The sequence below is a fragment of the Notolabrus celidotus genome, chromosome 18, assembly GCF_009762535.1.
Source record: "Notolabrus celidotus isolate fNotCel1 chromosome 18, fNotCel1.pri, whole genome shotgun sequence".
Classification (NCBI taxonomy): Eukaryota; Metazoa; Chordata; class Actinopteri; order Labriformes; family Labridae; genus Notolabrus; species Notolabrus celidotus.
Window position 1 is genome coordinate 12,463,206 of NC_048289.1, and position 25,696 is coordinate 12,488,901.

At 40.0% G+C, this 25,696-nt stretch overlaps 1 protein-coding gene across 1 annotated transcript; it reads right to left on the reverse strand.

Moving 5' to 3' along the window:
* Window positions 1-22: 22 nt before the first annotated feature.
* ace (angiotensin I converting enzyme (peptidyl-dipeptidase A) 1) lies at window positions 23-21,024 on the reverse strand. Its single transcript, XM_034707793.1, has 25 exons — window positions 20,394-21,024; window positions 16,338-16,505; window positions 16,152-16,239; window positions 15,134-15,277; window positions 14,829-15,020; window positions 14,127-14,224; window positions 13,796-13,965; window positions 12,909-13,132; window positions 12,654-12,798; window positions 11,033-11,131; window positions 10,482-10,604; window positions 10,187-10,392; window positions 9,666-9,802; window positions 9,224-9,382; window positions 8,442-8,529; window positions 8,179-8,322; window positions 7,430-7,621; window positions 6,906-7,003; window positions 6,278-6,450; window positions 4,885-5,108; window positions 4,649-4,793; window positions 4,380-4,478; window positions 4,021-4,143; window positions 1,416-1,600; window positions 23-612 (listed from the first exon to the last, which is right to left on the reverse strand). Exons 1-25 carry the CDS (start codon window positions 20,625-20,627, stop codon window positions 416-418), a joined length of 3,855 nt encoding a protein of 1,284 aa, XP_034563684.1. The 5' UTR covers window positions 20,628-21,024; the 3' UTR covers window positions 23-415.
* Between the last annotated feature and the right edge of the window lie 4,672 nt (window positions 21,025-25,696).

The window sequence follows — 25,696 nt, forward strand, 5'->3', positions numbered from 1 at the left end:
CTTTTGAGCACACAGGCAGGAAAACTATGTAATGTCTTATTGTAGAAATGCAGAGGATCGAACAACAAAATAAAAAGAAACAATCAAATATTAAAAAAAATCACAATTAATCAATCAAACAATTAATGATTTTACAAACATTCATTTACAACATTTCCTCCCTAAACATTCAAATATTGCAAATAATTATAAAAGTGTGATAATCTTTTTGCATAGGCAAAAATAATTTGACTGAGTGTATACAACAAATATACAACACCAGATAAGAAGGCAGACCAAAATACAAGAGCAGATTTGATCGGATATTACAGTACTGTACAGTACACATTAAACACTGATGTTCACATTGAGGTTGGCACTGTGCTAGCTACAGTAAGTCAGGCTTCGCTTTAGGCCTGTTAGCCGTCTCTGTCCACTAGTCTTTCTGCTTGAGCTCCAACAGGGAAGTGGATTTTTCAGGCTTTTTTGACTTGCTGTATTTGTAGGCCAAAAAGATGGTGGCCAACAACAGGACCAGACCAACAACCAGCAGGATCCACTGACCAGCTATAGCAGCTGGACCGGCCACACTCATACCCAGAAAGTCCACTTTAGTCGCTGGAGTTTCAGCAGCTGGAAACACAAATAAAATGGTTTTACTTATCAACATTTTTTTGAAAAAATGTGAAAATTTGTCACAAATAATCTGATCTGCCAAAAGGAACAATGTAATACAATCATATAGAAAAAGAACAATAAGTATTAGTCACTATACCTACAGTTGGCACTCACTGACATGCCTAAATATGCTCACTACAGCAGCTTTTACTTTTCTTACAGACTTGTTTCTCAAGAAAGACTTGGCAGGTCAGAGACTGCAGCTGGTGCAGCTTTGTAACTGGATGAAAATCTACATTATGATGCTTTTTAAGTGTGACACTGTTTCTGCTGAATCTCTGGTTGTTTATAACACAATATGACATAAATCACAAAGGTTAAATTTGGGGTAACTTCGTTTCTGTTTGACAGTGTACACTAAATAAAGTAAATTTATTTCCGTTCTTTATATTCTTCCATTATTTTTTAATACTCTATTTACTTGTTCTGCGCAGCAACAGCTGTTTTTTCTTTTCCCCGCTAGCTCTTCTTCACTGTGTCGCAGAGAATCTCATCAATCTAATCTGAACGCATCCTTTCAGCAGGATCTCATCAGTAAAACAAGATTGACTCCACTGTAAGCCTCAGCAGAGGAGAAAAACAACATGAATGCCTCTGTGTGAAGACATTGCACTAGCTTTTTTCTCCTGGGAAGGAGTTCAAACTCATTTGGCTCTGAGATTGGAAAACTCATTTTACACAAATTTCCTGCCTACATGCGTGTGCTTTTATTTGTATATTTATGAAAGTATGTGTTTGCGTGAGTGTGTTGGACATACTTGAAGGTTTCCAGTCGTACTCAGGCCACCCGCGTATGTCATTGTTCTTCTTGTTCTCCTCCTCCAGCCACTTAATGAGAGGCTGGAAATACTCCATAAGTGGCTGGGCGCTCATTTTAGGCTCGCCGGTGATCATGGCCATCGCCTCGGGCCATGGTTTGCTGAAGCCAAGCTTCATCACGTCACTGTGATGGAGAGAGCGGGTCAGAGGAGATGGGTGAGTAGAAACATACATTTTTACAAGCTGCCTGCGCTAGAATCAGATCTGTAATGAATGGAGTCACATAAAATAAAGCAGAACTGATTTTGAAATATAATTTAACCTTCAGTACATTTTAGAAATTGATTTCAAACCTCCTAACCCGTTCTTTTACAATCTAAAATCTGTAAACATTTAACAAAAGTGGATTTTATTTCTTCATTTTACTTACTTATTGAAAATGCTGGATAGTTTTCTTTTTTTTTAGGAGTATGTTTCAAGACTTCCTTTTCATTTAAGTCCACATAAATTATGAAAAATGTTAGATCTTGAAACTTAAGTCAGAAAAGTATGAGAAAAAAATCTGAATTTATATTTATTTACAAGAATAAAGTCTTACTTTTATGAGACAAAAGCAAGAGATAAGGCTGTGAATTAACAACAAAGTTTTATATAAGGAGTATGTTTTACAAGAATGAGAAAAAATAAAATGGGTAAAAGTCCTAAATTGAAGAGATGTAGGTTGTAAACTTGCTTGTGAATAGTCAGATTTTTATAAGAAAACAGTGATAAATTTATGAGAAAGTCATGATTACAGGCTATGACTAATCTACATAAAAAATGAAATATAGAGGGATTTCCGAAAAGCAGCCAACTGCCTGAACTAAAATGAAAACCTGGATCATCTCATGAAGTTGTACTCAACTACTGAAGACAAACTGTGATTGCAAAAGGTTGCATAGGCTGCCTATTTCTCTGCTCTTCTTTATAACACACTCAGTTTCTTGCATAATCAATTCAGAATGCTGAAACGTATGACACTGTGGTGCTGATGTGCTAAAAGACTCAGTTATTAATGAAACCTGTACAAAAGTATAACCTCACAGTTTAATACAGGCAACTGGCTGCTCTTCTGATCTTCCCCTTCAAAATAAAACAGCTACATCTTTGGGAGATTTGTGTTTCAGTATGGAATCCAGTCCCACAACACAGTCTGCTCCACTCTCCAGTTCTCTGCCAACATCTTGTCTGCCTGAGTCCATGACAGTGGGTGAGTGTTTCTCCCTCTTACACCTATGTGCTTCTTACTATTGCTGCCTCTTGCTCTGGTCTGGTCCTGTGTTACGAATCATCATTGCAGAGTACACTGCATGTGAGATAGGATCAAAAACAGCTGCACAGTTTATACACAGAACTTGACTCGCAGCAACAAGATCAAGTTGCCGGCAAATAAGTAACTTGGTGGATTTAAGGCAATTGTGGGGACATTTTATAAATTACCATATCAGGAATACAGTAGAGGGTTGCCTCAATGCTAGAATTTCAACCTTTGATAAAAATCAAACACTTGTTTGGATACCACTGCAACAAAAACGGAACTGCAGGGCACCTAAAATTGAGTCATTTTCCTGTTTTTGATTCCCAAACTGTACATAAAAAATTAACAGAACACAATCATTCACATTTGACATTCTGTTGAGAGTAAAAAACAAACGTGTAAGAGATATAATGTGTTTTCTTTAGAACTTATGTATATACACAAATAAAAACTCTCCCTCATTAATCATTCATGTTTACAGAAGAAGCATGTCGTGTCTGTATCTGCGGAGTGTGCTTGCTGTATTTATAATTGTTTTACTTCTTTGGTCAGTTTAGTGTTTCAGTCATTGAGCAGTGCACCAGGCTGGACTAGGACCGGTCCTAGCTGTGCCTGTTCTTGTTGCAAAGAAGCAGGTGTGGTAAAGCGTAGAGCAGAAAGATGCACACAGTATGCAGGTTACAGCTTGGCTTCAGCTGCAAACAAACAGAACCCAACTCCCTTCACTAGAATTGTGCAGAAGTGTTGGCCTGTTGGTTTGTTATTTGAGCACCATTGCAGTGAAAATGTAGTAAAGAATGTCTTGTTCTTTCTGTTTCACTTTGGTACTTGTTGAGACCATTGAACGTAAAGAACAGGGATTTGATCTTGTATAATTGTGTTATTGAGAAGAATCTAAGTATAGCAAATTTCGACAACCTTGCAAGTATTAAACTGTTAATGTCTCAAACATTTACAACCATCATTAACTGACCTAGAGCTTCGATTATCTTCTGATTGAAGCTTAAGAAGATCTGAAATGTTACTCAAAACTCGTGACCCAAAATGAATTTAAAAAAACATGGATTCAAGCTGGATTTATGTCAGATTTGCTTGAGAAAACATAATTATCTCATGACTTGATTGATCCTATAATTGTAAATGAGGGCTGCCTCTGGTTTGTAGATGTATTTATCTATGAGATCCTTGTAGATCAATAAGAGAGGTGAGATTTGATTTAACTTCTGCTTATGTGGGATATCCATGCTTTAAAAAGGATAATTTTGTGGAAACAATACTTGTGGTTGTTTTCATGTGTGTGCACCTACCCCATCAGCTTCCCTGCTTTCTGTGACTTGTAGATATCACAGGTATGGAGAGGCCCTTTATGATCAGCAGCTTTGCACAGAGCTTGGTGGAACTGAAACTGGATGATGAAGCTGACAAAGTACCTGATGGAAGACCATTAAACATGTTACTTCAAGACTGGGCAAGCTGGAACCAGAAAGAAACAGCAAAACACACTTACTTCAAGTGATCACATTACCATCAGCATAATGATGACTGATCACTTTTTAACGCCAAGTAAGCAAAAGCACATTCTGACTGTGAAGTGCTTCTATCTTATCTCTCTGTGGTACACTGGAGTGTGTTCGGGCAGTTATCATCTGTCTTTGCTCAGATTTACCTCACATAAGGCACGTTAGCAGGGATGTGGAACTTTGCACCAGGGTCAAAGTCGTCCTCAGTACGGGTCACAGGTGGACACAGGCCTTGATACTTCATTCTGCAATACGCAAAACAATTCAATGTAGCTGTTTTCTGAGAGAACAATTAACTAATGCAACCATTTCTTACACAACTAATCTACCAATCCCTGAATAATTGTAATAATTCAACATTTTGTGGCTGTTAAAATGTTCTCCTGGGATTTTTAAACATGCAGGTGAACTTTACCTGAGGTTCCACCATTCTTTGTTGTATTCAGTGGATGGTATGCGTCCGTCAAACACCTTCCATCGCCACTGATCCATCAGGTAGCCGAAAGGTAGGAAGGCAATCTTGTCAAGTGCCATACTCATCAGGAAGTTGATATCACTCTCTGGAGGAGTGGACAGAAACATCAGAATCATTAGACTTAAAACACGTTATGTTTTCATAGAACTAAATGGGACTCAGTCTCAGGAACTCACCGTGATTGTTTTCTACTTTGTCCAGGAGGCCGATGCTCTTCAGATGTCCCGGTGTGGCCACAGACAAGGCGAGTACGTCACCAATGGCCTCGTGGAAGCCAGGGTTGGCTCCGTCACGGAAAGACACAGGCTGGTCTTTATACTGCAGGAAGTACTGGACATGTCCCATCTCATGGTGCACTGTGATAAGATCGTCCATCGTCACCACGGTGCACTGTTTGATCCTGAAGGTACAAACAAGGACATTATAACCAAGAACCCTGAAATATAACTTCACCCAACAGTAATCACAGGCACTCATTAATGTGTAATAATGTGTAAATAGATTACTTCAAGACTGGTTTTATGGTAAAAATCAACAGGTCAATACTGAATTAGCAATTAGACTACCCTCAAGTGTTTTTCTCTGTTTAACCCCAAACATTTTTTATTTAAATTTATATTCTCAGGCTTTTTTGCCTTTATTAGATAGGACAGCTGAAAAGAGACAGGAAATGTGGGGAGTAGAGAGAGGGGGAAGACATGCAGTGAATGGTCGATCGGCCGGGAATCAAACCGGCGACCTCTGCAACAAGGATTATAGCCTCTATACGTGGGGAGCTTAGACCGCTAGGCCACCAGCGCCCCCATTTTTACATCTTTTTTATTTATTTATTTATTTATTTTATTTTTTTAATTTTAACCTTCTAAGACTTGTCGGTGATGGTTTATTATGTAGTGTGCGTGTGTGTGTGTGTGTGTGTGTGTGTGTGTGTGTGTGTGTGTGTGTGTGTGTGTGTGTTTGTGTTGTGACTGGCAACATTTGAGGTTCTTCTTGACAAGATGCATCTTGAATGCTGTAAAATCCCAGTTTTATTTGCTATTTCATTGGACATGTACAATTTTGCTTTTCCCAGTTAATCTTGTTGCCAATATCTCTACCTCAGAAGAACTTAACTTAGGAAACATGTTTAAGTGCACTTCTGTTAATTATTTTAGGTGAAAGAAATCTTTTTATCATCAGTATATCAAAGAAAGCGTTTTGATATTAAATGAAAGTCACTGATGTATATAAGGAATAAAAGAGGTCCTATGAGATTTTGTGGGAAACAGCTCTGTAACTGTAAGAAGAGCAAGCCAATGACTCATGAGCTTCAGATTTGTCAATTATCTAAAGCTATCTATTATCAGCTAATGGACCAAGGCCCTATAGATGGAATGCTTTTTAGGGAATTCATATTGATAACCAAATAGTAACTTATTATTTTTAACAGGGTAATACAGTCTAACTCTGGACTAATTTTATCTGCCCCACTTAAATTCTCTCAACTTTTGAGTATGTATCAAACTATCTGCATTCAGTGAAGGCTTGACCACAATGACAGTCAGATATGTAATCCAGTTTGTTTTTCACCTGAAGTCTTTTCGGTTGTAAAAGTCCCATGCAGAAGCGTGGCACACCACCTCGCGTCCATCAGCTGGCTTCACCAGCATGGATTTGTCCCAGAACTCCTTTGGCATCGGCAGCAGACCCAGCGAGGTGAAGAAATTGTCAGATTCCTGGAACATTCTGGTGGCGTTCCAGCCCTGAACGGAGAAACAAGAGTAACAGTGAGGATGTGGATAAAAGTGCAGAGTAGTTCTGCATAAACAGTTTTGCAGGTAATGCTGTATTGAACATTTGGAACAGCTACGTGAAGAATGGATGACTGCATTTAGTGTAAAAAAAAATACAGCTCTACGAGAATTGGAGATAACACATTTTGTCCTTAGAAAATGTATCTATTTAAGTATTCACTCCACGTAATGTCATTTATAAATGGCTGCTGCTTTCTCAAATGCTTCTGAAAGCCTCTATATTCATCCTTATTCTGGTCAACCCTTCACTTTGGGCCACATCTGAGTCTAATTTTCACAGAAACAAACTGATCCCTGACCTGTGAAGCTGCATGCTGAGTAGTTGGAGAGTGCATGTGTGTGTATGTGTGCATTCATGTGTGCTGTGGTCTCTGTTATGTAACAGCATTTCTGTGTTTGTTCACCTTTGCTACCATGGCAGGAGTGGCATCCACCTGCGTAGCATCCGGGTAGGGCATGACAAGATCCATTATTCCAGACCACGTCTGTGCCCACATGTTACCTGGGTGGAAAGAAGACAGCAGTTATACATCCTATTTTTACAACTTAATAGATCTCTGCTCTGCCAGAGTTAGACCGAGTGGAATTTGTGACTGTGTGGAGCTGTCACTCGCAATCTCACGCTTGACGCCTCTCAAAGCAAATTAAATCCCACCTAAATCCAAATGCAACTGCAGTCAACGACAGAATATCAATGTGGTATGCTGCCACAGAAAGGAGACTTTGAGCCAGAGTGTTCAAATCCTTTACATTCCTCAGTGAAATACTGACTGAAGTGCAGTTTTGGCCCAAGTGACTTCAGCCTCAACCACTGAGTGGCTGGCATAATCAAAGTGGCATTTTTGAGGGCAGTGTTTACTCCAAATATTTGCTTTCACACAGTACAGGTTTATGAAATATAGTACCAAAAGTTCCATTCGTAACTCACCAAGCAGATGAGCGGGAATGGGTCCCTTCAGGTTGATGTGCTCAGAGCCATACTTTTTGTACAGGCCTCTACGGACGTATGCGTGCACATTGAGGTAGAGTGGCTCCAGCTCCTTCCACAGAGCCTCCAGGTCCTGCTCGAAGGTGGGAGTTTCATACAGGGAGCGCCAGAAAGCCCCATTATCAGTGTGACCTATACACAGTACAAGGAATACAATGTTTCATCAAGGTTTGTGTTTTTTTGCCTGTAATGCAGGCAACGCCAACATGTCACTCTAGCAAAGGTGATATTGATCTGAAATTATCCAAAATATCAAGTTTAGTGTAAGAAGAAACAAAGTGAGGTTCATAGGAAAAGTATACACATTTTACCTACATGTAACTAGCTTACTAGCAGAAAATAATACAGGTACATAGGCCTAAATGTAACTAGCTAACAAAATTCATCAGAAATAACACAGGTTTACATACATTAGCACAACAGCTAGCTTTCTTTTGTTATGAGGTAACTAAATTAATAATCGAGCAAAACTGACACTGAACTGACCTATTCTTTTTGTGCCAAGCTAAGCTAAGCTAAGTTAGTTCCTCTCAATACTTATACATTGATGGTGCAGACCTCTAAGTGGCGCTAGTGATCTCATGTAACTCCATGTAAGAAAACATATATATTCTGGCTTCTTGCTACAGTTAAATATTGCTTAAGAGAGACTCATTTGCTGGATGTAAAATTAGTCTTTGGGGTCATACCATTGAGTGTGGCAGCTTTGTTGGCCAGTTCAACATATCTCTTGTATTTTGTGCGAAGAACTTTGCCGGCAGAGTCTCTCCATCCTTTCCAGGCAAACAACAATTCATCATAGTCCCTGGACTCTGCCATGATCTTCTGGAGATCTGAAAAACAGTGATAATTACTTGACTTTTTGTTCATGAGCTACATTTTTTGCTCACTTAATTTTGAAGTGATGGTCTTTCAATTAGGAACGGTATACGTCTGTCTGCAGTATTCTCACCTGGATCCAGTGGATGGCATGTCCCATCTTCTCTGCAGACCTTAGCCACACTGTAATCGGTTTCCATGTTTGATAGAAGGGTGTTGTACTAAAAGGTGAAGATGTGTACTAAGCATTAGATGATGCTGAAACCTTCAGCAGCTTTAATCTGGCAAATTAAGATGCTAGCTGTCTACAGGGAGCAGAGGTGGAGGGGTGGGTGTGAGCATGTAACAAAAGGGAGTGACGGTAAAAGGTGAAACTGATCACTGTAAAATATGGTAAATCGACATAGAAACAGTGGTAACATTTGGTACACTTTTGAATGAACAAGCCCTGAGATAGCTGAATTTGTGGGTGTGTCTGGCTCCAAAAGAGTCTCCTCTTCACAGAAATACTAGCCTTCAGTTTTCAAAACACATATACTCTGTGTATGATGGGTCAGAATCATTCCTGCTGATATGTTCTGATTATCTTGTAAACTATTTAACATTAGCTGATCTAGTGCTGCTAACATGTGTCCCTCAGCATGAGTGAGTAATCTGTCTCAAAGAAGAAACACATGTCCTGCTCTTTCTTAATAACTAACATACTACCATTGTTGAAATGTGTTTTATGGTCTTTACACTTACATCATCAATAAATTGTTAACAGAAACACATCTTGGTTTTATGTTTTTGGTCTCCTTTGAATTTTTGTCAAGAAAAACAACAACTGACAACTGTGATTTAATTCAACCAATAAACTATTTCTACTTGAAGAGGAGTTCTGTCTTTGTTAGACTGAAACTTTTTCGGCCCCACCTCTTCCAGTTCTGCAGAAGACAGTGCAGCCCTCTCAATGTCGCTGAGTTTTTTGACAATGCGTTTGACCGAGCCATCCTGGAAGTCAGTGGTGTCGTACTGACGAGCCTGCTGTCCGTATTTCAGGGTGTGGGCCGACATCTCCAGGTTTTTCTGAAGCTGAAAAGGAGAAACAAAACCTTCTAAATTGATCTCTTTAGTACTTTATGCAATTGGATTCTGGGTGATGGATGTATGAAAAATGCACTGATAGTGACTAGCTGACTCAATCATTTACTGATTGGTAAACAACATTTGATTAAGAAATAATTTTACTGATTTCTTGACTTAATGTACAAAATCAACATAACGTGCCACAATCGTTCAAATGTAAGTGATGACAGATACTGCCAGAAAATGTTAAGGTGATATAAAGGGGACCAGGTCTGTCAAAGGGTCTCACCATGGCCTGCTTATTGGCCTCGTTGATGTCGGTGTTGTACTTCCAGGAGGCCTCCGTGTAAGCGTTCCACACCACTTCAGCCGTGCGATTGTACTCATCCAGAAATGTCCTTGCATCAGTCTCATCTGTATTCTTGTCTAAGTAAACAAGAAAAGAAAAAAGGCAAGATGTGTAATTAAGATAAAGAAACATGTAATTCAGACTGCAGTTAGAATGTGTAAACACAGCAGGTTGTTCATTTTTTAGGTGTTTGCTCTGCATGAATAAAAGAAAGCTGTACTTTTCTGTTTGTGTGCATGCAAATCTTTGAACAGCCTGCAACACTTTTGTCCATAAAAATAACTAAAAACCATTGCCTGATCTCATCAGTCCAGCACAATTTCATTGCAACATCTCTACTTTTTACCACTTTTCACAAATGCAGAAATTATGTAGTATCACTTAGTATCATGTTGTATTTTCCCCCTCCCTCCTGAGGATGTTGCTGGTTTGTTTTTATTATATTTAGCAAAACTTTTTACCAATGTCCTCAGGGTAGCCCTCAGGAATGGGTGGTACCCAGCTATATTCAGGCCATCCTAACGTCTCATCCACATTTTGCTCTTTCAGCCATGTAATAATGGGGTCAAAGTATTTCATCAGTGAGTTGGCGTCCAACTTGTTGGTGCCAATAGCGTCATTGAGAATCTCAGGCCAAGGTTTGGAGGAGCCGGCTTGGAGGATTTTCCTACAGAATTGGAAAATTAAGCTGTATCACACCTTCACTGCTTAAATAGACAAATCAGAATTCATGCTCTGTGTAATTAGATCACATACTTCAAAATGGCCCCTGCTTCAGGAGAGCGGTAGATGTCACATGTGTGTAAAGGACCAGTGTGATTGGCTGCCTCACACAGTTTTTCGTGAAGCTGGAACTGCAGGATGAAGCTCACAAAATACCTGCAAGAGAAAGAATCTCTTTGTCATATGTCAGTGGATCACATTAATACTAAAAAATAACTTATTTTTTAACCAAAATCAAAACTAAAATGAAATGTGAGGTGTGTTTTTAAGTATGTCTGACTCTTTGTCTTCAAATTGTTAAAGAAACCATCTGAAGCTTTTCTAATAGAGCCTCCTGCCTTTATTCCCTGTTATTGTATCATTCAATCTACATTATTCACTTATTTCTCTCACACTTCATTAATCAGTGCTAGCAGATACACACACATACACATACACAAATTGGGGTGATTTTGCACTGGTATGTATGACTAATGTTTTAATTGAGCATTACTTGTGAAAAGCTGAAAGTTGAAATCCAGAACTGACTGTGTAGTTCTCATGTGTGTGAAGTATAACATGGTGGTGCTGGAACATGATGCTACCTGATGTATGGTGTATTTCCAGGGATGTGGTATTTCGCCCCGGCATCAAAGTGCTCTTCTGAACGCCTGGTGGGTGGGCAGATGCCTTGATATTTTGTCCTTCGAAAGGAAATACAAGATAGATTTAGAACACATTGACATGAGTTACGAAACTGAGACACACGTTTTTGGGAAGTTGCTTTTCCTGTAGTGATTGTTTTTTCTAACTTGTGAGGTTTGACGTATCCAAAAACTGTCTGCTGGGCTTGAGTTCTGTTTTTCCAGGGACTCACCAGTCTACAAATACCTTACCAGCCAGCGCAACCAAAGTTTTTTTATATTACTACAGAGCAGCTGGAATTAATCTGTTACTGCATAGTTTCCACAGGTTTTAGTGTAATTTAAGGAACTTTGTAAGGGCTCTATTTTTCATTAGACAGTGTGACGATACATGCTAAGCAGTATCAGGTTAAGGGCTGAAGGGAGTTTCATGTCTTGGACAATAATCACAGCTCTTGTACTGTTGTTTTTAGCCAAAACTCGCAACTGGTTTTAGAGAAAAAAGCTCTGAAGGCCCAATGGACCCTCCCTAGCAAACAATGTAAGCTAGCTGTTCAGTTTAGTGGAACATTCAGCAGTTAACATGTATTTGTTGGTGGAGACAAAAGCAGAGCTAAAATAATCATGTGTTTAAGGCTAGTGGTGATATCAAAATCTCAGGAGCAGGACCACACCTCAACCGCGCCTCTTCCGTTTTTCCATTAATTCAAACCTGACCATTTCCTCCTTTCTCACTCTCGTTTCCGCATCCCTCCCTCCCTTCCCTTTCTCCTTTCTGCTCCTCTTCTCCTTATCCATAGGGCCCTGAGGGGATTTGTCGTGCTCGGGTGCAACGGCGGATCCCAAAGCGGCTACGAGTGCAATATCGATCAGTACAATAATCTGTAATCAATAAACCTCAAATAAATCTTTCAAATCTCATTCTGTTGTTGGTGTGGTCCTTGCTAGTGAAATGTTCATAAAATAAAGCCTGCTAGATGTGTAAATACGTGAATATTTGCTGACAAGTTCACCATATCAACCCTAAAAGCTATTATGAGCTGTTATGGTCACAATGAGTTTGTTGCCCCAAAGCTGCTGCATAAAAAGTACAGTGAAGTAATTTTCTCCACAAATCTTGTGGTTTACTTAAAAGGCTTTTGATAACTGGTTAGCCTTGTGAAAAATTAGTTAGCTAAATACAGCTAGTTGTAATCATCTCAGGTTACTGTCAAAACCTAGTACCTGTGAGTTGTTTCACAAATTAATGTTGAGGGCAAGGGTCAGGAAAGTTAGAACATTCAGCCAATAATGCTGGGCACTTAAACCCTGTAAAATCACAACGTTTCAAAATGTAGCATATTAGATCAAATAACCCAGATGTAAGCCTAAGTTAATACAGGTAGGTTGACTTTGTTATTGTTGACCTTTACAGTCTTTGCACTACAATTAGCTAACCCGCTATTTCACGTTACTCTGTATCTGCTGGAGGGTTATGGTTTTTTTATCAAATTTTCCAATCCAGCTCTCATGATTAAGTAAATAATCATACTTCCTGAATGTGTCGAAATATTCTATAAACAGGAAATATCCAGTAGCCTACCTGAGGTTCCACCAGTCAGCGTTGTAGCGCTGAGGAGGTGTTTTTCCACTGAACACACCCCATCTCCACTGATCAATGAGATAGCCAAAGGGAAGGAAAGCAATCTTCTCTAGAGCCATCTTTAACAGGTAGTTTGTATCCGTTTCTAGAAAAAAACATGATGCAGCATTAAATTGTTGGCTACATACTTATTAGTTTATCTTAAAGTTATATGTGAGGCTTTTTCGGTCTCATCAGTTTTTTTGATCTTCTTACCATAGTCATTTGTCACATTGTCCAGCAGTTCAATGGTATGCAGATGTTTGGGTGTGGAAACGGAGAGAGACAAAACATCTCCAATGGCCTCGTGAAAACCTGGGTTTGCACCACGACGGTAGCCCACCGGCTGGTCCTTGTACTGCAGGTAATACTGGACATGACCCATCTCATGGTGCACAGTGAAGAGTTGCTCCATTGTCACAGTGGTGCACTGCTTAATCCTACGGTAGAAAAACATCAATGTGGTTAATTAATGACGTAGTCATTTCAAGTGTAATCATCATTACAAGAATAACATGACCTATGGGTTAATGTATTTTTTTAATATTAACAATGCAGGTGATTCAGAATGATTTGTGTTGAACCTGTAGAATAACTTGTGTGAAACTTACTATCACGGTTAAGTTCAGACTGTATGTTTTGGTTTACATTTTTACGTCAATATCCAATAGACTTTTAAACCTCCACAAACTGAACAGCTCATGCAACATTAAACTCGTGAACGATAACATGAGAGTAGTTCACTCTGGAGACTGTGAACGACTTCCCACATTCCAGGAGGATCTGAGAGGAATCGAGAGTTGCTGAGAGTTACGGAGCACTGTGTTTTAAGGCAGCTGAAGTCAGATTTACGTCACCTGGCAGTTATTTGGTATGGCTTATGCTGTTAGCGATGAAGCCAGCTCTTGTGAACATTTCTTTATGAACAAATACACATCATCTGTTTTTATATACAGTCTTAAATCGACTTTATTTTTAAGTCAACCCCCCTTTTATGAAATCCAGTGTGCAATACATCTTTATTTTCAACTTATAATTAGCAATGAACAAGGTGTACTTATAACTTCCTACATTTCTGACTATAACACAGTTGATTATTTTACCTGAAGTCTTTACGGTTGTAAAAGTCCCAGGCAGACGCGTGGCACACGACCTCTCTACCTTCAGGTTTCTCTAGCATGGAGTGGTCCCAGAACTCCTCAGGCATCTTCTCCAAACCCAAAGACGTGAAGAACTCCTCGGCCACAGAAAACATGTGAGTGGCATTGTAGCCCTGAGAAAACAAAGCAACCACAGAGGTCAAATTTCAGCTTGAAATAAACTCTCAGCTTAAATCTGTAAGAGTTTGATTTTGTGATTTGTTTTTAACCCACAAAATACATTTTCTTTCTTACAATCCAACTGAGTAGCATAAAGTCTTTCCCCAATACTCACTTTTCTGACCATTGTATCCGTCACATCAATGTTTGGTTTGTCAGGAAATGGGATCATCATACCATAAATATTGTTCCAGGTCTGGGCCCACATGTTTCCTGAGGGTGGGGAAGAAAACACAATTAAGAAACAATTCTTGTTATGAGATACTCCGCTCTGAAGCCCAGTAGGAAATGCCTCATTCACAGAAACGAGATCAGCACCCATGTGTGATTACATCTTTGAAGGTTTTCGAAGACTTTATTAAACAATGACTGTTCATGTAACGGACTGAATGACAATTACTGGCATAGGTTTCTGGGGATGATAATTGTTTGTCAGCCCCAGTTAAGAAGTAACTTTTGTGTCAATGTCAAATTGCCTCTATCGTGCACTCATACAGCCTTTTTGATGTAACTACTGAACTACATGGTTTGCAAGACAAGGTTGAAATAAAATAATAATGTTGGACTTTATCAAATTTAGGACCCTCATCTTTCCTCTCAAATAAAACTCTACTTGGCCTCGAACAGACGGAAAAAAATAGAACTCTCTACTCGTCCTCGAGCAAACAGATAAAAATAAAACTCTCTACTCGGCCTCGAGCAGACGGAAAAAAATAAACTCTTTCTCCTCCAAATAATTATCATACAGTCCCAAGCGTCATGTAGCAAATATTCATGGTTTTCGTGTATGTTAGCTGCATAAAAATGTGTGTTGTACCAAGCAAGTGGGCAGGGATTGGTCCCTTCAGGTTGATGTACTTGGGGCCATACTGTTTGTAGAGCTGGCGGCGCACAAAGGCGTGTAGGTTCTGGTAGAGCGGCTCAATGGTCCTGTAGAGTCCTTCTATGTCCTGTTCAAAGGTCTCAGTCTCATACCAAGAGCGCCAGTCAGCACCAGTGTCGTCAAAGCCTAAACAGGAAAAAATATTCACACTCTTTAGCATTTCTTGTCTCTGCTTTGTTGCTTAAACCTTGTGATTTCAAGGTCAAATATCAAACAAGTCAAAGGTCAAAAGTTCATACCATCAGCGCGTGAGGCTTTGTTGCTCAACTCCACAAAATTGGGGTAGTATTCCTTTAGAGGGACACCTGATGCATTGTGCCAGCCCTCCCATGCAAACAGCAGCCTCTTGTAGCTCCTGGAGTTAGCCATGATTTCTGTGAGATCTGTTTAACAACAAAAAGAATCTATCACACCCTCAGGCCCACAGAATGATCTAAAATAAAGAGCAGCTTATCAGACGGTGCACCATCTAAAAAATATAACTCAAGAGCTGGAAGATTTTCCTATCATGATTGAGATGTATTGGTGTTTAGATGACTTTGTGATCTCTAAGACCAGAACGGGAGAAGCTGAGAGATAAGCTTTGAGTTATAGCAGCTCTGTGTGTCTTTTACAATGTTTATATTTAAAATGGGAAGTTAAGGTGAAGACAAGGAGACACAGGATGGTTTGAATGCGGGAAAGGTTGACAGTCTGTTTGTTTTTTTGAAGGGCTGAACCTCACACTTTGAATAATCCTGTTCCACCTCAGATCACTTCCAAGACTAAGAAGCCAACCCTCTGACCTCGGGAAAAATTAGCTCATTTATATTTACATCATTTTTAGTTTTAATAATAGTTTTTGTTCCCTGGTGGCGCTGTTTTTTTGTGTTTTTGTTGGCAGACGTTCTCACAATTAGTTTTGGCAGTTGCTGAAAACATAACATAGAGCCATTGTTTACAATACAAGCCGACAGCGGTAAAAGCCACTGACATGCTATTTCAATAGCTTTAACTCAGTGCTCATGGGCACATCCATAACACTTCCTTTGGAGAGCTCTCTGAAGTCATTTTGTCCATCCTGTTACTTTCCTCATAGCAGATAAGATCTGAAGCACTTACAACAGTTTTTCTTACTAGACTTCCCCTCCACGCCGCTGTTTGTTTCATACTCCTCAACGTCTGTCCTTTCCTGTTTCTTTCAACTAACTCCAAACGTCTGCATATGTGAGAGTTCATGCATTCTAAAGGCCTTTTGTTTTACTGAAATTTACTCACGAGGTTCCAGGCTCCAGCTCACATTCGGCTGTGGATGCACCTTAGATGTGGAATAAATGTTGTCCATAGTGCTGAGAATTCTGTTATACTGGAGAGGAGAGAACACAATTTGAATTCACTGTCATGTGCTCAAAAAAGGTTAGAAAATTAAAACAGGATTACAAGTTTCCTGAAACAGAAACAGACCTTCTCTCTATCTTCCGGGGCCAGGTTGGCAGCTCCCAGGATCTTAATCTTATCCACCAGTTTCCTGTCGCTAGAAGTGAGATTAATCAGTGTTTCATCACTGAAGCTCTGCTTGGCTTTTAACCCCCAGGCTGAGGAGAAGGCCTGCTCCTCCAGGGATGCTTCTACCTGAAGACAATAGGAGATGGAGGTAGTTAATATTGATTAACTAAATCTCTTGATTTCTCTAATTACAGAAAAAAAATATTGTGAGTGTTGCCAGTATCAGGGTGGATATTGGTACAGTGACATACTTGTACATACAGCAAGAAAACTCTTCCTTTGTAACCAGTGAAGTATAGCTCTGACTTCCCTGGCCCTACATGTCCTGGGACTTGTGCTTAGTTTTTCAAGTTAGCATCAGACTTCTGTCTCTCTGCAAAGTGAAAAATTGCATTAACCTGTAATAACACACTACCTCATATGACAATACAGTTTAATTTTGTTTTTTTAAACTTTTTACATTAAATGCAATTTTTCTGTGTGTGTGAAGATTGACACTTCCCAAAGGAAAATATCTTTCGCACATAGACTGTGCATTGGAGGAGGTCATAGCCATTGTGAGGTCAGCCCTGAAGCATGTCCAGCTCTATTGACAATTTAAATGGATAGTGTAGATGTATTGGGGTGGTGTTGTATGAGCTTTTTATAAATAGTAGGTGTGTAATGTACAATAGGTGATGGTCAGCACAGCCCCCTTGCACAGGGCATGTAATAAAATGTACTTTAGCTGTTTTCTAAAGTCTGCTCTGTACTATTAATTAAAATTATGTTCGCCCCCTGTTGGCCATCAAAAGGACTGCAGGTCTAAAGCCACATCTGCATTGGGCTATGGAAACAAACAGACTGGTTTCCCTTTCAATTAGAGGACTGAATAAAGGGGCGCTGTTGGCCTAGTGATCTAAGCGAGCGCCCCATATACAGAGGCTTTAGTCCTCATCGCAGTGGTCTCAGGTCCAACTCTCTACTCCCCACATTTCCTGTCTCTCTCCAGCTTTCATATCCTTTAAAGGCAAAATGCCCAATAACATAACTTTAAAAAAATATGACTGAATGAAACCTGGACAGAAAAGGTGGCTGGCTGCAGTATCGGTCGAAACACCCTGCCTCCTTCATTATGACAGATGGAGCATATTTCATGCTAATTTATGTGCACACAAATTTGAATGTATTATCTGATTTAAAAGAGGATTGATGCAGCATTCTGGATTAGTATAGTAGAGGAGGAATATGTAGCAGAGTCGTTGAACTTTCCAAAGTCGTGAGTGTCTGCTACAAATCAACACAAGAATCTGATCTACTGTGGACAGTAAAGACCAGAGGGATCTTTGATGTTTAATCAGTAAGTGAAATGTATTTTTAGGATAACAGGGTCATAGGTCATATTTTCGCTTTAAATCTCTCGATGGGAAGAGATGGAGGCGTGCTGTCCATATTTTTTTCAGTCAGTCATCTCTACAAATGTTGGCTTAATTACAGTCTCATTATGTCTTCTCTTCCCACTCTGTTACAAAGTCAGAATTTCAGTTTAGCCAACACTGGTAATGGTTTACTTCTTGTATAGCCCCACAAAAGCGCATCCAGCATGGCGGTGCACCCTTGTTTTTAAACTTGTATACCTACAACATGCACGTCATGTGACTTGATCTCTTTCTTTGATGCTGAAGCAGAACATCTTTCCTCTGGGACCAATAAAAAGCTCTATTTGTCTATCAGGAGCAAGGACAGAGCAGCTAAATGACCCTAGCTGAAGGACAATATTTGTAAAATATGTTTTTGTCTGTCGTTTGCACATGCTCATATATCGCCTCAGAGAGTGTCAGGAGCTTTTCTTTATGGCACTCTGGGATGTCATGGACACACACTGTAGACCTTTAGTCTATAATAACAGCACATGGGGAAGGGACAGTGTCAAGGCTACTGTAGGAAATTGAATGGACGATGGATGTGTTTCCCATTTATTTGTTCCCGCTCAAGATGATGTATTGTTACAGCATTGTGTATCCCCCTACTGCACCTTTTTCCTAGGAGATAATGTTTATGCTAGGTTGCAACCTTTAACTTTGTGTCAAGCTAAAGTAAAGTAAACCATATTTAAATTTTGTAAGCTTGGCCACACTTGGAAAAGCATTTTTTGCACACACTCTGTTGTTGACAGAACCACAAAGCAATGAGTGAAGCGCTAACAGCTCACCAGTTGTTGCAAGCCCAGGAAAGTCTGACAACACTGTAGCTTCATTCCTGTGCTGTTTTCATTAAAGCCTTTCTTATCTTTCTCCCAGCCTTCAGAAAAATAACAGGCGGCAGGAGGGAAAACTAGTGACAGTGAGTTAAAGTATTAACTCCAACCTTTGTGCTCTTCCTCTCAATCTGTCTTTTTCTCTATCGCTTTTTTTCCCAGCCTGCCAACACCCAGATAATCACATTCTCCACCACAGAAAGACAGTAAAGATAAGGCTGAAATGACTTCTTTCTCTGCTGATTATCTCTCCCTCAAGGTCTTTGTGCTATGCAAGCTGCAGTCAGCATTCCAATTTGTAAGGAGGCGCGGTATAGGAGAATTCTGTTTCTGAAACTGGATATAGAATATTTATCTTGGGTTTACCGAAAGGTCATATTAAAAAGTGTGCAATTTGCAACCACACCAAATCTCTCTATCACCTAAGGGCAACTGCTGTTCCATTATGGGATTCAAAGGACATCAGTCATTGATATCCACTCACATCTCTTTTGATTCAGCATGATTAGAAGCATGAGAGGTGATCCTCATTCTGTTTGATCCTTTGCACTTTAGCATGGAAACACGCTCACCCCTGAGGCTGCAGAGAAAGAACTGGATGTGTATGTGTGTTCATTTGCATGAGCAGAGTGTACATGTTTGTCTCAATAATTTGAATGGTATGGACTCAAAGTGGAAAATAAAGCATGAGGAATGCCAACATTGGAGCATATCTCTGTCAGGCTGACTCGCCCTGCTCCCCCTGGCTGCCACATCAGATGCAGCTCAGCGCTCTGATCCAGTTTGATCCTATCTTTGAACCATTGAGGAAAAAAGAAAATCACACTTGTACCCGGCAGACAAAATCCTGCTTCATCTTTCACCTTAAATCCCTGACACTCTGGAGAGCAGAACACATTCTGCAGCCTGACCCTGCTGACATTAGCATAGAGGGGTGGAGGGGGACTCCTTCTACACCTGTTCGATTTGTGGAGGAGAGCCGGGATTGTTCTCTGAAACCCTGTTGTGACAGCTGTCTAAGCACACATACGGGAAAAAAATGCAGGCTTTGCACTTGTGAATTTGTGTAAGAAAGCTGGCATGTTTGCAAGCAACCGTGAGTATGACTTTGTTGACTTGTTTGAGGGGAAGTCAGTTTCTGTCACACCGCTACAGTTTAATGGGCTTCTGCAGCATTTTACTTTCTGCCTGGCTGGACTTTTCTCCAGCTTTATTGCCGTTATCCTCTCTACCTTATCTTTAATGTTCATGCAAATGCTTCTCAGGCATATGTTGATATGAAACTGTCAAACCACAGCAGCTTTCTATTAAACTAATGTCCCATAGCTTGATTCTAAAAAGCTTCATTTTGGAACTCCTGCAAAAGTGAAGGATGTCATTTTAGACCATAAAGACCATTAGTGTGTAAAAGTGCCTCCTGCAGCGGGCGGAGAAACTTCTTAAGCAGAAAGTATCATAAAACAGACAGTTAAACTAGCAGCCAGCATAATAGTGCACAAGACCCTTACAAAATGTATTCAAATCTTGTAGACGTTTGCGCAGCAGGTGTTCAGATCTGTTTTAGATTTCCAAAAAGACTCAAGCTGAGTTGGCTGCGCTGGGAGGAAACTGAGCATGTAATTCTGGAAAGAGATGAATAAGGGGTGATCTCCAAGTCAAGCAGGGCTCAAATCCTTAATTCATGACTTCACCAGGCATGAATTTGGATGAGGAGGTGTTGGTGCATGAGCCAGTTTTATACCAGCATGAGAGGTGAAGACTCCTGAGAGTTGTCCTACCTGAAGCTGTGAGTTGTAGTCTGTGATGTTGGTGTTGTAGTTCCAGCTGGCAGACACGCTGTCGAATAACACCTTCTCTGCAGTGGTATTGTAGTCCTCCAGGAACTTTAACGCACCTTCGTTGTTGTCATCGTAGTTCCCCGGCAGCAAGGTTTCATTCAGAGCCACAGAGAGTCCAAAGACTGGCAGCAGCAGGAAAACCATGCACACAAACCTGTCCACGCTGGTGCCCATGGCGAGCTCTCACCACAGTCTGAGTGGAGGAGAAAATACTGTACGGTGGAAGAGTTAAGAGCTAAAAATACTCTTGCTCCGATGAAGTGAGAGTGCACCTTTCCCCTCGAGCTGTTGTCTCATGCACTCCTTTGCGTCTCACCCCCCTCTCAACCTCCCAGCCTGCCTGCTGGTGAAATGCACAGAAACCAAAGAGAGCGTCTTTTTAAGTGCCAGTGTAACCCAGCCCACACTTCTCTGCAGCCTTCCCTCTCAACACTTTACAGCTCTGGACATATTTCCCCCACACTCCCCTTCTTTACTATCTCCTCTCCCTCTCTCCTTCTGTGTATTTCTCTCAGTATCTCCCTGATCAGATCCACGTTTCTCTGACTGTAGCAGATCAGAGATGAGATGTGTCTGCCTGCATGCCTGTGGAGAGGCAGATCCCCAATAAGCAGCACGGGAGTCTCGGGGAGGGACTCCACATACTTTGCGCTCAGTTCCCTCCTTCAGCTTAGTGACAACAGAGGGAGGGAGGGGGAGAAATAAAGGCAGGAGGAATGAAAGAGAAAAGGGGTAGGGGCATAAAACAGGAGGGGGCTGACAGGATTGAAGGCTGACGGTTGAATAGGCTGGAGGAGATTAGCAGAGAAAGTGAGATAGAGGAGCAAAATGATGAAAGGGGCTCACCTTGAATTGATCTTTCTTGCTCCAGGAGAACTCCAATCAGATCATTACAACTGATGTCAAAGATGGCAAGCAGGGGAATGGTTTTCAATCAGTCTCCATTCTCTGAGTTTTAAAAATCCAAAGTGCAAAGCATATAATTAGCCTTATTTCATCAGATGTGCTGTGGCAAATGTCAGTGTAAATAGCGCAAATCACTGTCTGGCAGATTAGCACTGGTGTATTCATTACAACGAGGAGGAAATATACTTAAGTCCTTAATTCCTCCTCTTAGAAACGAGAAAACCATGTGCACCTTTTTTTAACCTAGTTAATAAACATGGTGTAATAAAATGAAATTCATGGAATCCTCTAAGGGAGCAGTTTGAACAAGGTTTCGTTCAGGCTACAGAGCGTTCAGTGCAGGTTTAATGAATTAGCATTAAATCCTGGGATGGACTTTTTATGAAGCGCGCTGTACGACATTAAGAGGGATAGTTTTGTTTAGGTTTTTTGAAGTGGAGTTGTACGAGGTGCTTGTCAATAGTAAGTGTATTACCCACAGAGGATGCCAGTCAGCTTGGCCACTTTTTTGAGAACGCAGCCAAAAAAAAAAGGAACGGAAGTTGGCCACTGCAGATAGGGTCTGCTATGCTGTTATTAAACTACTTTTAAGAAACTCTGATTCTAACTCTGTTGTTGTAAGTGTCCCGCTCTATTTAGATATTTGTCAGTGCTTTGCTGTCAGAAAGCCCATTCATTTTTGTACTGTTCTCAGATGGGACATAAACATGTTCTTCCCCCTGTTGCACACTGATCAGCTGTTGGGGTCTGTGGGCTTCAAAAGGAACAACAATACAAAGAAACCAAAAAATCAGTGATTCCAACAATGGCTGTGACATGCCGTTTACTGTGGACACCAGTGGACACTTCCAAGAGCTAGAGTTCACAGAGGAAGGATGAGACTCAAAGGGCTGAAGAAGAGAGGGGAGAAACGTCTCTGCTAACTGGAGAGCAGGAGAGATCCCAGTTACCTGTTAGTGCAGGTGTGTAAACTGTGAGCCCACGCCCACAGAGAGGTACTGCTGTCAGTAGTGGGACTTGGTGACAACAGAGGATACCGGCAGCTCACATATACAGCTGTCAAGGAAAATGATACTTGTGATTTGAAAGGATAAATCCAATCAAAGTTTTGTTGGTTCCCTATTTAGTTTACCCTTTAAACACTTTTTAAATTTTACGATGCCACATATTGTTTTGTTTTTTTTTGCTACAAAGAGCTGATCATTCACCTGACCTCGGCTGTGGGGACCCAATGTGACTCCTAGCAGTGGTTACACTTTAAACAAGAATAAATGATAAACCATTGTGACAAAAACAAGCAGGCTCAATGCTGGTCTTTAAATCTCTGGAGGGATCTGTATTGAATCTGAAAGCAGTGACAGCAAAGAGGAATTTGAAGGGTTTTTAGCTCTATAACAAAACCAGTGAGTGTGCTTTCAAGCTGCTCAATGAGATCTTCAGAATGACTGAATGAGGCCATAAAACATGATAATGTTTGGATGAAGTTGCAGAAGCAAAGGCTCATAAATCTTAATGACTCAAACAGCTGGAAAACAGTTTAGTGAGGGGTTTGAATTTTCCTACAACAGAGGAAATGTAATTATTCTATTGTTAAATCAAAAGTTGCACCTTCTATTTCACTGGTTCATGTCAATCTCTGTGTACGTTTTTTGATAGTTTTGTGTCAATTAAAGTATCTAATGGCCTTTGCCTGGACATGTAATAGGAAGCCTACTTATCTTTTTACAGGGACCAATAGCTCAAAAGGCTTATCTTATCAACAGTCAATGTCTTTGAGTGGAAATTAATATTATAACAGCTAATACAACCTCTGCACTAGATAAAGATGTTCTTAAAACATGCAGACACTTAACATGTGAAGTAAATAGACTTGAGTGAACTTTTACTAAACAAAGCTTGTTCACCATGTTCAATTGGCTGCCAAACTTACTGTGACTTCACTTTCAGGATGCAAATATGAAATGTTGTCACAATGTTCTGCTGCAGTGTTCAAGTTTGAGAATCAATACAAATCGGGAATCGGACAAATCGTCATCATTTCACCACTACTTAGTTGAACAGCAACTCAAAAGACGTGGATAGTGAAATCTGGAAGGAAGTTTTGCCATGTTTCAATGGAAAAAGATAAACTGGATCCCTCATTAGGTACCAGCATCGAGTGCACAAAAGCAACATTAGCATTCAACTGATTGCTGCCTTAAAATAATGTTAGCAGTGTTAGCTAGCTACTACTTTTAGCTAAAATAACTTACTGTGATGTTAGCTAGCTTTACATAAACCTTGAGTAGTTATTTAAATTCTTTATGTTGTGTGGCTCTGTCAGAATTTGAGTTTAGCTGTATGCTAGTGCTAGTGGCTTCAAAATGCTAGCAATGTTTTAATTTGAAATTTGGCTTGATGTCCCTTTGTACTCTCCATTGTCTTTGCTAATTAATTCTCAGTCGCAAAAGTAAAGCCAGGGACAATCTGATCACACAGGTTAAATTAAATCAAATCAAATCAAATCTAATATAATATAATCTAATATAATCAAATATAATCAAATATAATCAAATATAATATAATATAATATAATATAATATAATATAATATAATATAATATAATATAATATAATATAATCAGATCAATATTAGGTAAGGAGCCCGATACATTTCACCTCTGCCTGTTGACATTGTGGCAAAAATGTCAGCCAGCCAGTTCTCAAGAGTCGGGAATAATGACAGTTACCGGGCATAGATGGGAGAGAAACAACCCCGGATCGGGAAAAGTGCAGCAAGATCCTGTTCTGAAATCCAGGCAATGGCAGCAGAGCTAGTGAGTGCAACTCTACATTGCTACTTTCGTTGGCAGTCAGGTAATAAGCAGAATAATGTAAAGTGAATGGATGTTTATCAAGGGTCCTACACACTGTGTCTGAATTCTATTTTGCATAGCAACCCATTGACAGTACTATATTATTACTTTCCTAATAGCATTTGAGCTCCCCACCCTGATCATGATCTCTGAAGAAAACAGATTCTGTTATAACATAGTCAATTATGAATTATTTCAACACGCCAGCAAGTAAAATAAGCAACTTAGATAAAATGTTGATTATGCTGTGTGATCTCATATGCTGACTGAAGTCTTTCTTGTTGTTCATCAGTTAAAGGCAGGGGAGTCGTTATCACCTCACACTGAGGCAGGGAGTGCTATTACATGAGTGGTTGAGGGTCACAACAAGTTCACATTCTGTGCAGAAATCAGCCCCAATCAGCCAAAGAGAAATCATCATATGTTCCTATTTTTTGAATATGCAGTGTATCTATTGGTATATTCTGTAGCAAATATCTTAAAAGAGACAGCAGATATCTTTGAAAATTTCTCCACATACTTGCTGATGTCTTTGGAAACATGAGGCACGTCCAACATGTTAACTGTGTGCAGGTGTCTGTCTATTTATTGACAGAGTGCATCCTTTCTAAACTGATAGAGCGCTGTGATGAAGTTATCAGGTAGAAGAGGGTGTGTGAGACTTTTCACACACTGGCACTTGTGGCTGATTATGTCTGGTCATGAGAGAGTCTTGTCAAAAAAATCAAATGCCAAAATATATATTGAACTTTGATGAAGAACATTTATCACAATAAATTCATTCTGTGCTCATAATTCAGTGTCCTGAAAAAAGATGAGGGCAGCAGGTGCCTCAAGACTCTTTATAATTGAGTTTAGAATACAATTTAAGTGCCCACAAAGAGTGTTACCTGTCCGTGTGTTCTGTGTGTTTGTGTGTGTTTGTGTCCCAACATTGTCGTTTCCCTGCAGTCTCTGACACAATAATTGATTCTGGCTTTGCCTGTAATGGAAGTCTGTGAGGTGTGGAGAGTCTGAGATTGCTTAAAACATCCAATCTCCAACAGACACACCACTGGACCTGAAGGCTTAGGTGCACTATGTGGGTTTTTGTGTGCTGTTGAATGTAAGATGGTGTGTTAACTCTTTTTCAAACAATTATTGTTTACTTTGTTTAGCAGAGCTGCAGTGCAGATTCTTCACCTGCTATTATTATTATGTTGCTATTATTATATGCCTCATTGTGCATTATGCTTGTGTCATTTTCAACAGCATTCAGTATGACTTGGTGTTGATGCAAACATGCTGGAGATTACTCTGAAGTTAAAAAAGGTACATTTCAGAACATGAAATCATCATATACTGGAAGTGATTAATGGGAGTTGATGTTGAATCATAGGTTACGGCATACTTGTGTTGCTCATATCTGCAGCAACGCCAGCAAACAGCAGACAATGCTGGTTATTTTAAAGCTCCTATGGGGGGTTTAGCTGGTTTTGAAACA